Raw genomic sequence first — 20,791 nt, 5'->3', positions numbered from 1 at the left:
CTACTTAAGTTGCGCTGCATCTCAGAGGTGGGCTAGTTCAGAAACCTTACTCTGACATCATTTCTTTCCCTTATTTCAAATATTAATGACATCATCGATTTCCTTCAATGACATAATCGGTGGTCATTTCAAACAAGATTTAAGACGTCAAGAAGAGACGTGCCGACATCAGTCTGATTTGATTACATAGCTAGCCTGGGTGCAGAGACTTCCGGAGGAGTGTGTCCTAGGCAGGTGGGCTGCTCCAGCAGCGAGACACAAGAGAGCAAGTCACCACCCCTGTTGCTACTTTCTCTCAGGCTTCTGCACTATTGAAAATAGATGTGGCAGTCAGCACCACCTACAGCTGAAAGCAGGTTCACACAGAGGATGACAGTGCCCCGTCCTAATGTCCTCCGGGAGGTAAAGCTCTGTGACCTGACAGAGGACATCAAACAGCTACGAGAAACTGAGATCAGACAAATGATGAAGCGTTTCCCCAATAATCGGCTTATTATTCAGGAGCGAGGTGATGGCCAGGTTACTTTTTACAGGGCAACTGTTCAGGCCACTGATCCTGACTGGCCTTTTGACCTGAAAGAAGTTGATATCATGGTGAGCTTCCCAGTGAATTATCCACAGGAGATTTTCACATTAGACATACCAACTGACCAGGATCTGCCATCAGTAATGGGAAGGCATGTACAACAGGCATCACTGGAGTGGCTTCAAGCCAAGCACGCAACCAATCAGTTGATGGGAAAGGTGGAACTACTGTTCCGGCCATTTCTTCGCTGGCTGGACCGTAGTTTGGAGAGACTCTACATTGAGGGAGCCAGACAGTTCAAAAAGGACATAGAGTTAGAGAGAGCTGGATTACAGTTTGTGCCGTACCAGGAGCTCCAGGCAACAGTGTGCAAAGAGCCTGCAGGCAATGAACCACTGCACCCTGCTGCCCACGAAGGCAAGGGCGAGAAGACAGAAGGAAACGGGAGTTACGGGACAGCAGAGGACGGGAGAGCAGCAGATCAGGAGAGACCAGGCTGTGATGAGCAACAGGGGGAAAGGTACCAGGCTCATCGTCTTGTGGAGAACATTAAGATCAGGGATCCCCGCAGAGGCACGGAGGTAAAGCTACTGGGCCTGAGGCTGGGAGAGGGCACTGCTACCGTAGTGGCCAGAGGGATCACCATTTGTCTGCAGTGCAATAGGTGTAAGGTGACGGCAGACCTGACTCTGAGTGGGAGGACGTCTTGCGTGGCTCAGTGTGAGAAGTGCAGCGCTAGCATTAGTGCCACGTTCAGGCCCGGCGTGCTCCACCACTACAGTGACGTTCTGGGCTACCTGGACCTGAACAATGCCACTCCTGTTGACCTCGTGCTTCAGGAATGTGAGCTCACAGTTGGATGCCTGGGCTGCTCCCAGGATGGCCCTGTTCAGAGCCTCTCCTACGGTCAGGCTAGGGAGTTTAATTGTGAGCACTGCCACAGCAAACTCAGCATCCTCACTGACAGCACAAGATTCCAGTACATTCAGCTGCGTTCTAACACAGCAGGCTCGAGTGGTTCAGCTCCAAACTATCGGAGGAACATAAGAGACCCTGCCGTGCAAAAAGGGAAGCCACTGCCAGAAAATGGAACCTGCGTGCATTATAAACAAAGCCGCCGCTGGCTACGGTTTCCTTGCTGTGGCCGGGCCTATCCATGTGATGTGTGCCACGATAAGGACCAGGACCACCTCATGGAACTAGCCACCAGGATGATCTGTGGCCACTGTGCCAAAGAGCAGCCATACACCAACGGAAAGCCTTGCATTGGCTGTGGAGGCATGATGACGAGAGGAAGTGGCACCAGCCACTGGGAGGGTGGGCTGGGCTGCAGAAACAAAGTCAAAATGAACAGGAATAATAGACACAAATATGCTAACACTAACAAGACAGTGTCACGGAAAGCAGCCAGTGAAAAGAAATAGTTCACAAAGGAAGACAAATTTCAATGAAATGCTGCCCAATTTTGTGATTAAACTAGAACCAGGAGACCTGGTACTGTCAGACCCCTAGTGGTTGAAATCTGAATGGCCGGGCTTCGCATGACGTGTGTCCCTTCTATGACGAAAGGGGGACAGACGTTTTTGGCTGGGGCCGGGGGACAAAGTGACATACCATGTATGGACAAAACAGATACAAAGCCTCATGTAAGCCCGACCCCTTGGGTCTGGCAAAAATAAACAACACTTCTATTTCAGTGTGCTAACTTTCCAGGAAGATAAAGTCTGTAGTTTCTATTAGCTTGAAATCCCCATCGATGAGGTCACTGGAGTGTGGTTTCTGAACTGTCCACAGCTCACCTCTGAGACACAGAGCGAGTAGACACAAATGGTTCCATAACGAGCATTAGTTACGGACCAATTTATGAATATATGGTTGAAAATGGGTGAAGTGCTCCTTTTAGTAGGGATGCCTCCTGCTGGTTGCCTCCTCAGGGAGCTTTTCCAGACTGGCTGGGAAGAGACCACGGGGCAGACCGAGGGCCAGATGGACGGCCATGCTGGCTGATGTGGCCATGGAAAAGGAAGTCAGGGATTCTCTGGAACTGCTGCATCCACGATCCAACTCCAGATACGCAGATGGAATATGGATGGATCGCATCGAGATATTACGATTTTGTTTTTATTTCAACTATATTATTTAAGCTATTGTGTTAAGAAAAAAATCACACCCTGTGTGAAGGTAGCGGCGCCTTTGATACATTTTGTCATCGATATGTGTTTATAATGTGTTTATAGCCACGTGTCATGTGAAGCTTGACCAATCACTTTGTTGACGGGTCTGACCAATCAGAACGTTGACGGTGAACACGGACAAAGTCAGGTATAGAGCAGGATCCGCTCTATACCTAAAGGTATAAAGCGGCTAGCGCCGCTAAAAATCACACCCTGTGTGAAGAGAGTGGTGCCTTTGATGAGCCCCGTATTGATGTTGTCATCAATGTTTGTTTATTGGACATACATACACCCGGACACACAGACAAAGTCAGATATAGGAGTGGTTGGCACCCTCAAAAAGAAAAGAATCATATGCATCACAAATCTTCATTTTAGATACTCCAATATATTTTGAATGGCCAAAATAGAGAAGGTAATATCTATTGTGTAATGTGTATTTTGTAAAATGTTTTTTTGATTGATTCAATACTTTATTCGTCAAAAAATGTAAACAGCACAAAGTACAGTAAAACATTTAGGCTAAAAGGATAACACAAAAAGTCCTGGGGACTTGTTTCCATTGTGGTCCTATGAATAAAATTCAACAGAGCATAGAATATTAACACATTAATACATATCAACAAATACAAATGGCTATATTTAGAGGAGAAAAAGGAAAACGGCACAAGTGTAGGACCTCTCATTTCAATAGGAATTAATATCCAACTCCACCAAGTAGTTACCAGTGATTCACATCCTTTAATGGATGATGTCAGGGCATTCAACATTATGGTGGCAGAGTAGTAGAATGGGAATTTTCCCACGTTTGTACTAAAAGTTTGTTAAAAAGTTAAAGCTATATTCTGATAGTAATCATCGCTACATAGCGTTTGTTCAATAACAGGGGTCTATCCGTCTCTTTAGTAAACATACACTTTCAGATGGGTTACCAATTCATCCCATCAGGAGAGAATGCCAATTTATCAGCGTTAAGTGTCTGCTTTTTTCATCCTGTATGAGTTCTCTTTCCTGATTGGATCAAATTGATATCCTTACCTGAAAATGTATTTATTTTATCCATTATCTGATCAATCCATCTTAAGATCCAGTTTCTGACTCAAGCTAATGTTTTCCTACTAGGACGGAGGATAGTTCACACCTCAGTTGTCTTGAATGTAAGACACCTGAATAATAACAGATGGTTACATCATGATTGGAGTGGGACCAGCACTGCAACCAAGTTGAAAGTTTCAACCTGTAGAGGCCAGTGCAACACTAGTTTTTGTGGTTCCTCAATGGTCTAGTATTTTAAACCTATTAATTTCTTGTACATTGCATTATCATTAGTGAGGACATTAAAAAGGCCTTAGAAAGGCCTTTTTAAGGAGTTTTTTTGGAGTAAACAGTTGCAAAAAGACAGCTTGAAATAATTGAAATTAACTTGATTTTGAGTTTATTTAAAAAGGATATACAAAAAACAAATTGAGTAGAAATCTACATCAATGACAAAGACAAGCAAGCAGAGATTGACAGCCAACATTTTAGCATCCCTCTCACACGGATGACCATTAACAGCTAATTTATGCTTTGTCGCACAAGAGCGTTGCTTGCTGAAGCATAAATTGGTCAGTGGTTCATCGTGGTCCTCGAGGACCCACGGGTACTTCTAGATAGAAAACTAGCCGTACCATAGGTCCCACAGGACTGCATTAGGTGAATAACACTTGAGGGTGAATGCTCAAGTACAGCTGAGTGAAAAGCATTCCTATTTACACCTGAACAACAGCAGAGGGCTCACAGGTCAGCAGCAGGCTAACAGCTAGGCAACATACTGTAGGTTTGTTCTGTCATAGGTCAGATATCGTCGCTTGTAGTCGGAGCAGCAACAGGACGATAGACACATACACATATTGAATGTTGCACCTGGTGGAGTCCACTTAAATTTGGAGGATTTAAAAAAAAAGGACCCTTTTGTCTGTGGATAGTAGCAAGATCTACCACAGGGCTGTGGTGCACCATAAACGGGATTGGCATTTCCTGTATGGCGAGTCTAGCTTCATTTGCTCTATAGGAGAAAGAAAAGAAATACGGCAACATAAATGGGGAACATAAATGTTTCCATGGTGCATGGAGGCAGATGTCTTTATTGCCTTGCTACTTCTAAAACACAAATATTTACATAGGAACAACTCTGCACTCTTTGCTTGTATTGCTCTCGTGACGTCCTTGTGGACAGAATGTAGCTCAGTATTAGTGGAAGTACCCTGGTCGGATATGGGAGGCCCATGACAAAACCAAGACAGCACCCCCATGAGAACACAAAGTAAAACAAAATAATTGAGAATTAAAGCATCATCAAACACATAAATATATACCGCATTATGCATAAAATCAAACATAACTGTAATTGCATGTTAGAAGAACCTTCAAAAAGTATAAAGTGCAACTTTGAGAAATACTGTGATTGGGAAAGTCTACTTTTTTTCTTCTTATTTTGGTGTGGGGTGGGCATTAGAAAGAAACGGTAGTTCGATTTGATTACCTTCATTTTGAAATCGCAGAAAAACAAACAAAGAAATGTAAAAAGAAAAAAATAGAGAAAAACAAACAAATCCCCCCCCACAAAAACAATTAACTGTTATTAGAGATGGAGGGAGCTTGATCCAACAGCCTGAAGGGGCAGACTGCAGCCAGTGTGGGTCATTTTGGGCAGAGAGGAGTGCTTACAGTACTTGAGTCCACTTTCCTGCTACATGTACGTTTTTGCTGCCAATGGTCAGCTTTACTATCAGGGTGCGGACGGACGGACAGTTTAATCATCACCCAATGAGACAATTACTCATCTGTTAGTGGAACTGAAGTAGAGGAGAAAAAAAAAGACACTGTAGCAGAGAGTAGGAGGTCTGCTCTATATAGAAAGTTCACAGCAGTATCTATATGCTCTCCCTTGCAAACGCAACACTCCGTTACCCTCAGGCATTTTGCTGCCCTTGCCTGCAATCAAAAGGTTGAGTTGTCCGGGGCGGCTAGCCGGCATCCTGTCCAAAATGGTAAGGTAGTTGATCAGGGTGCTGGCTAACGCCCCACAGATAGTCCCAATGGCTATCGCCATTCATTGTGTGAGTCTGTTCTAGATGGCTCTGTGGTGGTGGTGGGGGGCCCTCAGGCAGTGAGTTTCAATCGGCCTGCAATGGGGACAAAAGCAGAGAGTCAGAGGCAGGTCAGCTGTGCAGGTGACAGGGTTCCACAGTGTTAGCCAAGTCCACACACACCCCAACCCAGCCACAAAGCAGCAAAGATGACAACAAAGGCCCATGCACATTATCACGCAAGAACAAGGCTCCTGCACTGTATTCGCTGCTCACTCAGACATGTGTCGTTTCATTAATGATACTAACATTAACACCACTATTATTCGATTTGATTGGGCTAATATAACCTAAAGTATAATGTAAAGTATAATTTAACATAGAATTGATTCATCATAATATATAGGATATTTTAAAATAAATATTACCCTATTAATAATATATGTAACAATTGAAAATAATCAAAGTGCTTTCAATCAATCTAGTGCACGTGAATAAATCACCATGGTAAACACCCTTCTCTATGACCTCTTGCACACCTACTCTGAAATTGCCATCTTAAGAGTGGATGTAAGCTTTTTATTTACGTGGGTAGGTGTTTCTTCAGATGCATTAGAAACTGATTGATACATTTTTAAAAATTGCATCGGACTAAATCTAAAGTTGCAGGACCATAGTAGCAGCATCTTGGCTTAGCTTTTCCATAATGCAGACTTCAAAAAAATTCACAACAAATATCTAATATTTGAAAATACATAACATAGCACCACCTTACTCCCTTCTTTTTTCACAGACAAAGATTTTCATTTTGGATCATATCAATTCGGCTTTGTGACATGATTTAACAACAGTGCTAAGTAAGGAGGAAATAATGACTTGATATTATACATAATTTACAAGGTGATTTTAGTTCTGATGTTTAGGTGAATGATAGACCAGTATTTGAAGATTCTGAATCTGTGTTCAACTAATTTTTAACCTAAATGAAATTACATTTAGTTTTTTTTTTGCACGGTTTGACGCTTTCGGTCACAAATACATTCTTATGCCAAGTCAAGACAAATTGGGTGTTTCAGCCCTTTTGTCTCTTGGTCAGGGACACCCTACAGCACACTGCATGTCACAGCGGTCTGTGCACGACTGTGAAAGGCAGGAAATGGGTCTCAATTGAACCGAATGGCAGAGGCACACGCAAATACCTTCTTTGTGTGATGTGAATGAGCCTTAAGGAAGATATTGCATTGAATACTTGCGCACACGCACACACACTTTTAGGTCTTAGGCCAGATACAAATAAGACGCCACATTAAGCATTCAACCACACTGTCCAAAGTCAACACAAGACACAAACATGTACGGTACACACACACGCGCGCACGGCTCTGTCCGACCATGTGCCATATGGAGATTTTGCAGATAGACAAACAAAGCTGGTGTAGGTCCGTCTGGGTTAGGAGGTGGGAGGTGTTAGACAGGTGGGTGACGTGGGCACCGGGCACCATGCCATGCTGAGCGCTTCCATGCCAAAGCTAACCAATGTTTAAAACCCCACCTACCTGCCCACCATCCACAACCAATGGGCTGGCTCTGTCTACCTGTCTGTCTGGAAACCAATCAAGTTAGACCACAGAGTTACCACACAGGAACTCAATGAGTGAATGGATGTTTGCTCGTACGTATAATAAATAGGGGTGTGCCGATACACGGGAGGAAAAAAGTAAATGCAAACAATAATTCTGTTTTTGCATTATTCAGACATGCAAACTGGTAGCTTTTCAGCTACAATAGCCGTTTTCAATCCAAATAGGGCAATAGTGTGACACCTGACCCGAAAAAAAAAAAAACATGTTGTTGTCATGCCTGATTATAATGATTGTTAAAAAAAAAAAAAAAAAAAATTTAAAACGATATATTTTTCCCCAAAAACGATACATATCGTCATGAAAACGTATCGCGATATATCGCGGGACGATATATCGGCACACCCCTAATAATAAAGTATTATGTTTGCATTACAGTGCAGTGTTATGTAGGTGTACACGGTATGTGAGCAGTAGGGTAGTAAGGGCTGCACGATATTGACAAGAAATGAAATTCCCTGAATAGTGCGGTTACGTTTGCAGTGTTATGGGGTGTACAACGTCTATGGATGTTTTGTGTGTGTCTTTCCAGGTGCTGCTCCCTTCCCTCCTCATTAACCAATGCAGTGAGGGACAGATTGGTTTTTGGATTCTCTGTTAGTGCCAAAGTGTGAACAATAACAGGGGGGATTCGAACTGTGTGATTTTGTGGAGAATTATTATTCTATCAAATTAGCAAAAAATATTAGTCTCATGGAAACAAGTCTTTTACATGGTAAATGGTGCATTCTAGTGCCTTTCTCCAAAGTCCTTTACAATGTGCATTACATTCCCCCATTCACACACCAACAATGCAAGGCATCAACCTGCTTATCAGGAGCAGTTAGGGGTTAAGTGTCTTGCTCAAGGACACTTCCAACACGCAGCCAAGACAACCACTCTACCTCCTCAGCCACTGCCGCCCTAAAAAAAAGCCTGGGTAAAGAGGCTACTGCCAGCCCAATTGTACAGTAAACAAACACAGCTCTGTTTGACCATATGCCATGGTGATTTTGCACATAGACAAACAAAGCTGTTATTGGAAGTATTTGCATCTCTGTCATCTATCCCACCACCTCTATATACAAACTATTCAAAATGTTCTACCCTGCTCCTGAATGGAAGCTGAACTCCTTAACGCTCATTGCACTTGAGGAACTTGGTGAAATTAAACTTTCAGGTATTGCCTAAATCGACGGCATATTTGATTGTGAAAATTAATATTGCACCATAGGCTAACATGTGATATATTGTGCAGCCCTAATGAGCCCTGGTATGACTGTGATTGTGTTTGTACCTGTGGAGAGCTGTGACTGTGACCTCCTGCGGGTGCTGGTGGTCCTGGAGGTGGAGGAGAGGGTGGAGCCAGCACTGCTGGCGCGGGAGATGGGCAAGGGTACGGGGGTCACCGGGGGACTGTCCAGCTGAAAGAGGTTATAGGGTAAACACTACGTTCTATTCCCATTAAATGTCTTATTATTCCCCCACTTTACATAGCCAGGAGTAAGTGGTATTAAAGTATTGATTCATACGGCAATGATTCATTTCTGCATGGAATTCCTGCTACACGGGTGTCTGTTTGCAAGTCTGATGTGAGTTACCTCCACGCTGTCGTGGGTAGGAGAGGAGGAGGTTGAGGAGTTTTCATGTCTCCTGTAAGAAGATACGCTGGAGGAGCCCAGCTCAATGGTGCGTACGCGCTGGGCGAACTTCAGTGAGCACACCGACTCACTTATGTTACTGACCAGAGGAGACACCTACAGCACAGAGAGACAGAGGGAGTGAGAGAGAATAATAATGTATTTCTGGGGACTAAATATATTATCTTCTATATAGTCTAGCTAGCTAATATACTCTGCATTTATACTGCTGCTCGGTTTATCTGCTTTTACCAAAAATATAGTGCAATAAGTTCTTGAACATATTCCTGGATAAATAGGAATATGTTAAACAATTAGTCAGACTTTTCATGGCCATGTGCTTATAGAGTACTATATAGACCAATTATTTGTTTACTAACATTGAGCCTGGACGCACAGGTGATTGTTTCACGCAATCAATTCCCAACCTGTTTCGGGGTGCACTGGTTTCAGCACACCCCAACCCCCTCTTGTGTGTGTTGGCTAGTGAGACGCGTCCTAACGAGACCTGATATAATGGGTTTCGTTGCGCGCATACTGGCTGCACGCAGCCAGTATGACGTCGTCTGTTAAGGGGTCTATAGACGTGTACCTATTCCATTCCATTTTCATTTATTTTATAAACTTTGTAATCATCTCCGCTTATGGAGTTGGATGGGCTTGTGTTTTCAGCCATTTGAAGGTAATTACAGTAAAAGATGTGGTTGGACTTGCATGAAACTTTGTGGAATGTTTGGTCATGGTGCAAGGAATAACTGATAAACTTTTCACATTAATTGGCCAAAAAAGGTGTGTTGCACTGGGTGGATTCTCACAAACGCATTATATAACTTATGAATGGATTGACACAACACCATGAGACTTTCAGCAGACATAAGAAGTAAACCCTACATGTGACTTTCAGCAGACATAAGAGGCAAACCCTACATTATTGGTCCAAGTAAACAAATCAGGGGTGCTGGAGACCCAATTTCCAGCCACTGAACAAATACAGCGCTGTTCCGACATGGAAATGGCATATCTTGACAATTACATAGTGCTGGCATGCATTCTACTACCGAGTAATTGTTCTAGTGTCCAATTTGAGCAAAATGTGTCAACTCAACCAGCCTCATTGGCAGAAGGACATCACTTAGAGGTCCTATTCCATTTCAAATCTGTACAATAGTGATTCATGTATCCATCAACAACTGTAGCGTTGATTCCCACCTGCACCATCATCAGTGTCTTGCTGTCTCCACTCAGTGAGTCCTGCAGGAGGTAAGTGAGACGGGAGTTCCTGAAGGGCACATGGGAGTGTTTGCTCCTCAGTGCGTGGATGACGTCCCCCAGGGCTGACAGGGACTTGTTGATGCACTGGGCCTCTCGGAGACGGCTGCCCTCTGCCCCAGATTTGGCGATTCGCTCTGAGCCAGCAAGGTCCACCAGGTTCAACTTTCCTGCAGCAACACACACACAAGTTTAAGTCCAATTGACTCTGTGCTTCAAATGTGTATTGACAAATATGCATATGCATGTACACTATTTATAAATATCTGTCAAAAGGATCAAACAAAAAAGCTTAATTCCATTGTGGTCCATTGAGTGCAAATGTGTGTGTAAAATGAGTGCCATGCAGCAGAGTCATACAAATAAATAATATACAACAGGAACAATGGAACCTGTTACAACTCTAACTGAGGGTTATAATTAGGCCCAGTAGAGCACCGAAGTCTGACGTAATTTACACATCCTAGGTTTGTCTACCTGGTTCGCGGTTTTCCACCCCCATTCTGAATCCCTATAGACGTATTTAATATTGCGTCAAATAAGAACTGTGTTCCAAAAATAAACAAATGACCCTGGTGGTTTTACTCTTATGGATATGAAGCACCACATGACGGTGAGAAAAGGCTAATGTTACTTCCGCCGAATTAGTTAAATTTTCGGCAGAAACAGACTGTATCAAATCTAAGTGACTGACTATCATAAACGATACAGAACCTCCTCCCTGACAATATCACCAAGACAGTTTGTTTATTTTTGGAGCACAATTCTTATATGAGACGATTCTATGATAACCGAATGTTATTCTCCATAGAGAAATTACTTTACGAAGCTGGGGATGAACGAGTGACGTCAGGACATTTGTACTCTGTTGCTATTCAGCCAGCTCTTTATGGCAGAGTCAGACTTGTTAACAATGTAGCTAATGGACTTGAGGCTTGTGTTAAGGACTTGAGGCTTGCAATTTCCAATGTATACACACTTGAACAGAACTGCCATTTTCTCTCATCTGGTATGAATGTTAAACAGAAAAAGTCCTGGTACTTTCATACCAAGGTTCTAGCCAAGCTCAACATCATTTTAATCTCAAAGACCTTTAATATTAGAGTATGGAGAATGAATGGAATCAATGGCGATGGTGCTACAGTATTGCTCACAGTATAGTAAAACCAACAAGTGTGCATGTCTGTGACTGTGTGTACATATACCTTGTGTGCGGTTTCCAGTGGATGAGTTGTAGCCAGCCACAGTAATGATGAGGAGAGCGTGTGAGCGAGAGCTGTGTTCATTGAGGTTGGTGCAGGCTGTGGCCCTGTTCATGTGACCCAGTTCGAACACCTGCAGAGAGGTCAGTCCAAAGGGCAGGCTTTGTAAATGGCTGACTGTAATGCTCAACTCATCATTACACAAAACAAAACAGAAAAACACATACAAATGCACCTATGCAGGCATAAACCTACTTGAGAACAATGACCCTCATTGGTGGACATACTCCTAATCGGACGCATAGAAACAAATCCCTGCTTGGGCGCATTCCACCTTCTCTTTGGAACATATAGCACTGCTTGGGCACATTCCTCCTTCTCAATTTGTGCTTTTATTATGGTTAATCTCATTTTACTTTTAGAAATAACATTTTATTTTAATTACCGGTAGTCTATTATATAAGAATATAGACAGTCTTACTATTTCAATTTGACTATTATTTAAGAATATGGAAAGTTTTTAATTTAAATTAAACAGAAAATGATAGGAACTTAGGATAATCTGTAAAGGTCTTTCTGAGGGCACATGAGATAGAAATATTTCCACAAACAACAATAATTTAAACTTTGTCATACAAATGTGTTGCTCTGATCTGGACTGAAAAACGTGATGTATTTTCAGTTATTTTCAGTCAGCACTACAGCCTTACAACAAAGTATAAATTGGGCTTGATCTTCAATACCTATGCATCCTGCAGCCCATTTCTTAAAATGGCTTTGCTATTGGCATTTCTTTTTTATCTGAAGTCTGTTATTTGATTAATCAGTGTGTTGTAGTCGTCTAAACACTTCCCTCAAGCGCTCAGCTGTGACCACAGTGATGACCGTGGTACATGGTTTTCCTCATTCATTTCCATGCTCAACAAATCGTTCAGTGACCACTCACATCCTGCAGATGGAGACATTTTCATTCTGGTAGAGACAAATCCAGATGCAAAATGACTCATTTTATGATGTGACTGATGGCTCAGAATGGTTTCCTGTTTCCTGACATTTCACCATACCTTTCAAGAGACTGTTCAGTGGGATTTGGAGCAATTAGATGATGTCAAACTGTCTTTATGAATCTCAGCCATTCGTTCGGGTTGTCCAGAGAGCGACATCAACGAACCCCCACAACATTTAAGACTTGGCGAACATGTGAACTTACCCTGTTGATGTCCTCTGGACTCTGAACAATGAACTCAGTCAGCCCCGGCACATAGAGCTGACCGCTGCCATCTGGGTTCATCTTAATGTCCAGCTTTTCACTGGGGTTGTCCCCCAACAGGTTCCTGTTGGAAAACAAAAACACATTACCATTAACCATTGAACCATTAGTCGTCATCATTAAGAGAGACGGGTGAGTCAGGTGCTTGTCCAAAGTTCCAAACAGCCCTTCTTTTGCCTCCCATTAACTTTGAGGGGCATTGAGGCAGCCAAAAAAAATAATTCAGACAAATTAATTGTTCTCCCTCCAAAATGTACTGTAAGTGGTGGTGGAGATACGGCATTCACAAAATGTATCCGATGAGTATCAGAATCGTTCACAGTTGCAGAGGTTATTTGACCTGATGATCTTGGTGCGCTAACAGACACCTGTGATTACATCAACAGAATATACTAACTCACATGGGTTACACAGTTAAATCCATCAACAATATACTGACACATATGCGTTGAATACGGAGAGTTAATTTAACTGAGATAATAATAATGGACCCGTAAGGGTCCCCTCTCAGACTTTCTGGTGCATAGACCATTCCGCCACTCTCCTTGGCTGGAACTAAAGCTTACACAGATGTTCAGAGGTTATGCAACATGAGGGAGGGAGAAAATATACTTTGTACTCAACAGATGACCATGGATGTTTTGTATAATCCATCGGAAATTCACAGGAAAATCCTGTGAATTCCCCCCCTCCCCTCACCCACCCACACACAGTGTTTCCATGGCACAGACTCTGCATAAATAATTTAATAATGGTTCAACTATGAATGTAGCAGGATGACCTTGACGCACATTATACTGTCATTTCACATTTGATTAATAGAGTAAATGAATGGATGCCAGAAACATGGTGTCCACAGAGCAGAGCAGGTGTTCTCTCTCACCGCAAGGTCTCGTTGTATATTTCCACCATGCTGACTGTGATCTTGTAGTCCCAGTCGGGTGTTTTCTCAGTCACCTCGGAGAAGAGCAGGCGGAGAGCCCTCTGGTTGATGCCAGGGTCCTCGGCCACGCCCTGGAGGAATAAGAGACAAAAGAGTGGGCAGGGAGAAGGGGGGGTTAACATGGCATGGGTCCTGAGGCATGAGTCAGACAGTAGGCGTCGCCGCCACCCATGCGTTTCATTTTCTATTTCATTTCTCCAGTAGGCCTGTCACAATTATTATAGAATCTCCTAATCAAATGTGTCTGTTATTTTTTTTAATTAATTTATTGATTGATCGATATATTTGAAAGAGAAATACAAGCACAATACATTCACTGAAATAACACATCAAGGATCAGAAAGGTCCATGTCGCAAATCACAATTATTTTGCATAATCATTAGAATATTTGTCATTTAAAAAAGAAAATGATCTATATGATCTACAAGCCCACAACACATCACAATGCCACGTGTTGTTAGCTTAATTCCCATGACAACTAAAGAAGGGGAGGAATGTGAGCGCACAGCTTACCTCCATGGTGTAAGTCTTTCCTGAACCTGTCTGTCCATAGGCAAAGATGCACACGTTAAAGCCATCGATGCAGGAAGTCACCAAGGATTGCACCTCCTGGAACACCTGGTGGTTGACATGTGGAACATGTGATGCAAATTGGGCAGAATCCTTGTATCTCCATAATTCAACTTTTTATGTTAATCGTACATTAATACCATGTATGACAGTGTTACGAAAAAGTCGTAAAAATACTTTCAACGTCTCGCATTGAGACACATTTCGAGCTTGGCTATTTTTGCAATTTCTTTTACCATTTTCAAAGTGAAAGTGGTTAGGTCTCATTTATACAAATCCTGAAAAGTAACGGTTTTGGACATACTGTACAAGGTTTCCAATGGCCAGCGACGAAATGCTACTGTACATATTTGTTTTACGCTATTTTCATATCTTCTCAATCATGTAAAGCACTGTGAGCTCTGTTCTGTGGATGAAAGATGCTATAAAAGAATTATGTATTCAACGAGTATCTACAGTATAAAATCTACCCTCTTGATTTTGCTGTCTAGTGATGCAAAGAATTTGTCCTAAAGCCACTGTTGCTACACTATCGGAATCAATTCTATTGATCACTTATGTTTACTTTGGGCACACAAGGAATTTGACTTGACAGGTCAATCTGCACACAATACTACACTAGTACATGCACATGTCATGCATTACCTACCTATTAATATGACCAAGATCATGACTATTTCTGCCATATTGGTCCAGGAGGTGTTACACATGACTGACCTCTTCTTGTGTAGCCTGAGGTGGGAAGACTTTGTCAAGTTCAAAGGCCATCAGTTTGCCCTTGTTGGAGAGGTAGAGCATAGCGTCATCCTCGGAATCAAAGCTGACCATATTTTTGGCATCGGCGGAGTCCTGATCCTCTTGGCACACAGGCCGCACACGGCAGAACACCCTGATGTTACCTGGGAAATGTAGCACAGGAGCTGTCATTGTTTGCCATCAAACAGAAACGCCTACTGTTGTCAGGGGTACAGTAAACCAGTGGTTCTCAAACTTTTTCATGTCAAGGACCCCCAAATGGACACTTATTAGCCCGCGGACCCCCATTTGAAAAGATACATTTTAAGGACGCCCAGTTTGACATGCATTAGGGCTACGGACCCCCATTTAATGGCATTTCTATCTCTGGGACCCCAATTCATGTTGTAAAATCAATGTTATCTTAACTCTGAGAGTGTACAAATGGAACCAAATGGACCCGTTAGGGTCCATTTGGTTCCATTTGCACACTCTCAGAGTTACAGACCCATAAGGGTCCATTTGGTTCCCATCCATCATTTAGCTGGGGACCCCCTGGAGTACCCCCCTCAAGTACCCCTGGGGGTCCCCGGACCCCACTTTGAGAACCAATGCAGTAAACTGCCATTTCTAACTTTACATTTGAGGCGTAGCTCGTTGTGACATCTTTTACCTTTGAGGCGTACTAGCTCGTTGTGACATTTCTTCCTCAGGTTCATCTCCCTCTTGTATTTACGCAGCAGCTCCTGGTTCGTACTGCTCACCTCACTGATCACCTGGCAGATCTGAGAAGACGCATACAAATCGTTAAACACACGCACACATACAACCAGATGGCATATTTTTTTTTGCTGAGCAGCGGAGTGGTAAGTAGCAAATGTTACGTCTAGACAAGAATCCCCGATGGCAGATCTACTTTACCTACCCATCTACACAGTAAAATGCTGTGTACATTTTAGGACTATGGATTATACAGTCCAAGTTAAATGAACACTAAGGTTTTTACTGTGTTCAGTATATTCACCTATTCAGAGCAAAAATAACGCACATCCTCCGTTTCTTGGTGCTGAGCCAAAGTGCAAAAACAGAATCATGAAAAACAAGAGGGGGGCTCGCAACTGGAAGTCACCTCGGTAGCCTAATGGTGAATAATCTCTCAAGACATATTCTGCTAACAGCTGAATCCGTCAGCACCACTGCCATAAATATGTAATGTTGTTGTAAGTAGGAATAAACACAGAAACAACCGGGAGGAAGTGGATTAAGAAAGGGGAGGAGAAAATAGAGTTCCAGTTTCTACTCAAAAAAGGAGGTGGTGCCCCCAGGGACTCTGTAAATCGGAACACATTTACCGAATGGATTCCCAGATTGAATGGTGAATGCCACAGGATGCCATGCCTGGGAAGGGCACTTTAGAGAGCAATAGGGTCTGTTCATATCACATACTGGGAGACATTCAGAATCTTATAATCATATTATTTGGATATATATGAAAACACAATGGAAATATATTTCCCTACACTTGATGTCCTCTCCACACTATCTTAAAGCGAAACCCAGCTCTTACCCAATGTATCAGTGAAACACATCAGTAGACACTTAAATGATTTGGATCAGTATCTGAGACATTGATTTGGATCAGTATCTGAGACATGAGTGCATAAAGACGTTGTGACTCACCTCTTGTTTGGCCTCAGTGATAGCTTTGTCCAGCATGAAAGGGAAGTCCTGCACTTGTCTCTTCAGGCAGTTGTAGTCACAGGTCAAGGTGCGTAGGGCAGGCTGCAAAGTCAGCAGGTTCATACGTACACCTGCAAAGGCACGTAGAGGTTGTTGCTGAAGCACTGCATAGTGTCTGCTCAGATAAAATCTGTGTCGCATACCCAAAATAACATTTACAAGCTCACAACACGTCGCTCTGAAACGTGTCGTGAGCTTGTTATTTTCGGTGAGCGACACACTTAACAACCAAGTATAAATCAAGCATTACACTGCCACTGTGCCATTAGTGATCAGCGTGAAGGTGGACTTTCATTCTATAATTACAAAATGACAGTATTGACGTGTGGAGTTGAAGCCCCCATTGTACGATAGGCGGTTCCTACCAATAAACAAGGGAATTCAATTGTTGTTTGTCAAAAGAAGCCTCGCCTCCCCCCACCCTTCACATGCATAAATTCAGCAACTGTCAGATATCTTCTGCTGGATAATATGGTATAGTGGGAAGCATGGGAATGAGAGGGGGTGAGCTGATTTTAACCCATTAAGACCTGAAGCCGATTCTACAAATGTCTTCTAAATCCCAACAGTTTTCTGAAAAACGTATATGTTTCTACTGTATATCAGTGGTTCTCAAACGTTTTCATGTCAAGGACCCCCAAAATGATATGTATTTGGCCACGGATCCCCATCTCAAAATATTCTGTTCCAGGGACCCCCAGAAGCAAAGATTTGAGTTAAAAATGTTGGCTTTAAAAGAATAGAAATATATTAATTTGCACACATTTCCTTGATTTTTCAAAAATTGCAGATCTACAAGCTCATAGCACGGCACTTGGTGCCACGCTATGAGCTTGTATATCTTTTTGAATAGCCAAAGTGTACTTTTTTTTTTGCTCAAATCAAAAAGTGACACAGATCGTGGTCTTAATGGGTTAAAGAGTGAGGGAGCTGCCAGTGCCAATGTATGGGAGATCTGGAAGCAGCTCAGGGACGGGAGCCTGGTGTCTTAGGAGGAACTTATAACATAGTTGGTCCGGATTATGCTTTAGAATGAAGGTGACAAACACAACATGTACATACTGTACAACATCTGTGCATATTGGTTGGTAAAGTTATGTTTCAATTAAACCTTGATATAGCAACAATTAAGGCCTTGTGACATCAGAAATGTCATACAATGCAGCTTTAATAATACCATTGTTCAGTGCTATACTGTTTCACAGAGAACACCATCCACTGTGACAAGCTTATAACATGGATTATAATACAACACATAGAAAACACAAATACATAAAACACACACACACACACACCTGCCAGGTTCTCGTGCACTGCCTTCATCTCGCTCTCAGCTCTGATGAAGGCCTCCTCGATGACACGGTTCTTCTCCTCCTCCAGGTTCTGCATCTCGGCCTCCAGCTGGCCCTGGGCCCTCTCCATCTCCCCTTCATATACCAGGATCTGAACACAGGTAGAAGGGCTGTTAGTAAGCAGCTAAAGTGAGAGGACAACACCAATACCTGGCGAACATCCAGTCTCACGTGTGTGAGGCCTTGGTTGAGGCCCACACAGTGGTAGCAATAGTTCTCAACCATGGTCCTTGGTCACTGTCCATACACACCTGCTTTGTTGTCAATTGCATTTAAAAAGTCATGCATTAGTTCGTAAGACCTTACACATACGCAGGACGTTGAGTGAACCAAAACAAATGTTGTGGGAATCACGTACATGCACATAGGACGCCATGTGAATGCAATTAACCACTTTCAACCTGGTGTCCCTATTTTGGACATGCCAGTATAGGAGAACATTTGACAAATTCAAAGAATTTCAACATTCAGAAATAGCCCAAAATTGCCCCTCATGACAAGTTTTTAGCTTGTAGAGCAACTATTCTCACTATAGCCCCGTTTATAAGTATACAGGGCTTAACTAGTTAAGATAGGATAAACATTTACTCGTCCCTGGGGGCAAATTCAGGTATGAGAGCAGAAACAGCATTTAAGAGTGAAAGAGCTAAGAATAAGAGTCAAGAAAAAAATGTATTACTGTAGTTTCAGTTTGACTTTGACAAGACATCTGCACTGGGTCTCTGAGTCAAAAGATATAAATCTACAGTCTATCATCAGTGAAATATGAATGGATATACGTACAGACTATAAACAGTGAATATGAGAATGAATACTATGTATTTAATTGTACACAGTATTCATAGTGGCAGGGTGTGGAAACAAGACTGTAGTACGAGAGGTTTGCAAAGACCAGGGTTGAAAAACCAGAGATAGGCTTAAAAGTACAGAGTACAGCCAACTTAAAGTGACACTTACAATGACAGCATTCACCCCTAACCACTTCATATCCTGCTGCCATTGTTACTACAGCTACGGAAACAATGACAATATCCTCTGTTGGGGGGGGGGGGTCTAGGCTAGCTAAGGAGATTAACTACGTCTAGAAATCCACTGTATATCTGCTATATATCTGAACACTAATCCTAAATGAGATTCTGCAGGGTAGGCAAGGGGAGGTTGTTTACTACTCCACGTCACTGTAAATCACATTGGATAAGCGGATACCACACAGGGAAGCAGGGGTCCTGTGAGACAGGGCGATGTTGAGAGGAGAATACAGGAAGTGCAGGGAGTTGAGTGTCAGTAGAGATACAGGGGATACAGGGAACTGTTCACATCACATACACGGGAGATCTCACAGATTTCAAAGGTCCCATGGTCCAAGGATTTGAAATCCTCACTCATGGACATTAAAGTTATAACTCAGTTCGATGGGACTTTCTTCATCACCCATGGACATAATAAAAGGTGGTGTAAGTGATATTTCTTTGTTAAAACAAAATGTTTTTTGTTAAAACATTAAAGCTCTGATTCTGATGTATTCTCCAGCTCTTTATAGAAAACACAAAATAAATGTTCATATGGATAGATTCCAATTCCAATTTTGTCTGCTCATTTATTTATTTCATCACTTCCAATTTCACTGTTTATCATGTGTCCTGTATGAGATCTCTTTCCTGATTGGATGAAATTAGTATCCCAACTTGAAAATGTATTTTCTGTTTACAAAAGAGCTGGAGACACGGGGATAACCCTGCTACTGAACAAACACTCTATAGCAATGATTATTATCAGAATATAGAGCTACAGTAACACTTTCTTTAATAAAACAATATCACTTACAGTACCTTTAAAAGTTATAACTCAGTACATAGGGACTTTGGAACTTGTGAACAGTCGAGGCTGATACGTTTGATCACTCAATCCCAGAGATGACATGGAGGGGGTTAGGGGATTGGGGGGCCCAACCTTGGACAACCTGCCAATGACCTCGGCGTTAGCCCTGCCGACAGCCTTAGAAAGAAGGCTGCAGAGACGGCCTTGGTCCGTAAGCAGCTGCAACCAAATGCATGCAGAGAAAGAGGGGTTAAACTACAGAGCCACGAATGAGTTAAGTAAGTAGTAAGCCTTGCCGAGCCATGTGGCCCATCGGGCAGGAGGCCAATTTCCTGTTTCTGTCGCGTGAGGCAGCTTGATGTACAAGTTCCTCCCCCAGCCATGATGTACAATGTACATCCCCTGGACATGACACTAGTATGTCACAGGGATGAGGGGTCAACCTAAACTCCGGGTCGGGTCTCTGTCCATGTGACTTCAAGAACCTGTTGAAACTATCGTTGTCCACATTATGGGAACCTCGGTTCTGATATCATTAGACCACATTAGACCAGTACGGAGAGAAATAATCCAGGACTGTAGAGTTCAACCACATCACATCAGAAGTGATGGTATGGTATAATAGTAGTGGGTGCGTGTACCTGTGTTCGTAGCTGAGTGCAGGTCCTTTGGGAATCGTGCAGCTGAGTTTCCAGCTCTCTCAGCAGTTGTCTCTGGACAGCCAGCTGCTCATGCAGAGCGGCATTCTTGGCCTGGGCTTCAGTCAACGCCTTCTGGGTCTCAGGATCTTTGACCTCTACTGTCTGGGTAACATACTGAGAGACACAACAGGAAAGAGAAGATAATACTTTGCTCATTCAC

General features: G+C 42.7%; 2 protein-coding genes across 6 annotated transcripts in view; one reads left to right on the top strand and one right to left on the bottom strand.

Annotated features, from left to right (window-relative positions):
• Positions 1 to 321: 321 nt before the first annotated feature.
• On the top strand, positions 322 to 1,950 carry LOC311042763 (uncharacterized protein; the record flags this gene model as incomplete). The annotated part of the gene is made up of 1 exon (XM_084053750.1): positions 322 to 1,950. One exon carries the CDS (start codon positions 322 to 324, stop codon positions 1,948 to 1,950), a length of 1,629 nt encoding a protein of 542 aa, XP_083909876.1.
• A 2,168-nt stretch (positions 1,951 to 4,118) lies between these two features.
• kifc3 (kinesin family member C3) overlaps positions 4,119 to 20,791 on the bottom strand; it is a 48,899-nt gene continuing 32,226 nt past the window's right edge. For 4 of the 5 annotated variants that reach the window (XM_084067151.1, XM_084067152.1, XM_084067154.1 and 1 more), the window contains 14 exons: positions 20,572 to 20,745; positions 18,056 to 18,203; positions 16,701 to 16,831; positions 15,694 to 15,805; positions 15,003 to 15,184; positions 14,229 to 14,333; positions 13,655 to 13,785; positions 12,712 to 12,835; positions 11,505 to 11,634; positions 10,240 to 10,469; positions 8,992 to 9,147; positions 8,688 to 8,814; positions 7,328 to 7,374; positions 4,119 to 5,867 (listed from right to left, as the gene is read on the bottom strand). In XM_084067151.1, the coding sequence (XP_083923277.1) occupies positions 5,859 to 5,867; positions 7,328 to 7,374; positions 8,688 to 8,814; positions 8,992 to 9,147; positions 10,240 to 10,469; positions 11,505 to 11,634; positions 12,712 to 12,835; positions 13,655 to 13,785; positions 14,229 to 14,333; positions 15,003 to 15,184; positions 15,694 to 15,805; positions 16,701 to 16,831; positions 18,056 to 18,203; positions 20,572 to 20,745 (1,806 nt within the window). In that variant the 3' untranslated portion in view covers positions 4,119 to 5,858. The remainder of the gene's footprint in view (positions 5,868 to 7,327; positions 7,375 to 8,687; positions 8,815 to 8,991; positions 9,148 to 10,239; positions 10,470 to 11,504; positions 11,635 to 12,711; positions 12,836 to 13,654; positions 13,786 to 14,228; positions 14,334 to 15,002; positions 15,185 to 15,693; positions 15,806 to 16,700; positions 16,832 to 18,055; positions 18,204 to 20,571; positions 20,746 to 20,791) is intronic. The other variant, XM_084067153.1, reaches the window with a different exon arrangement.

The sequence above is a fragment of the Gymnoscopelus microlampas genome (genome assembly GCF_963454915.1).
Source record: "Gymnoscopelus microlampas genome assembly, chromosome: 1".
NCBI classification, from domain to species: Eukaryota; Metazoa; Chordata; class Actinopteri; order Myctophiformes; family Myctophidae; genus Gymnoscopelus; species Gymnoscopelus microlampas.
Note: the sequence above shows the minus strand (reverse complement) of the source record. Positions and strands in the feature narration are given on the sequence as shown.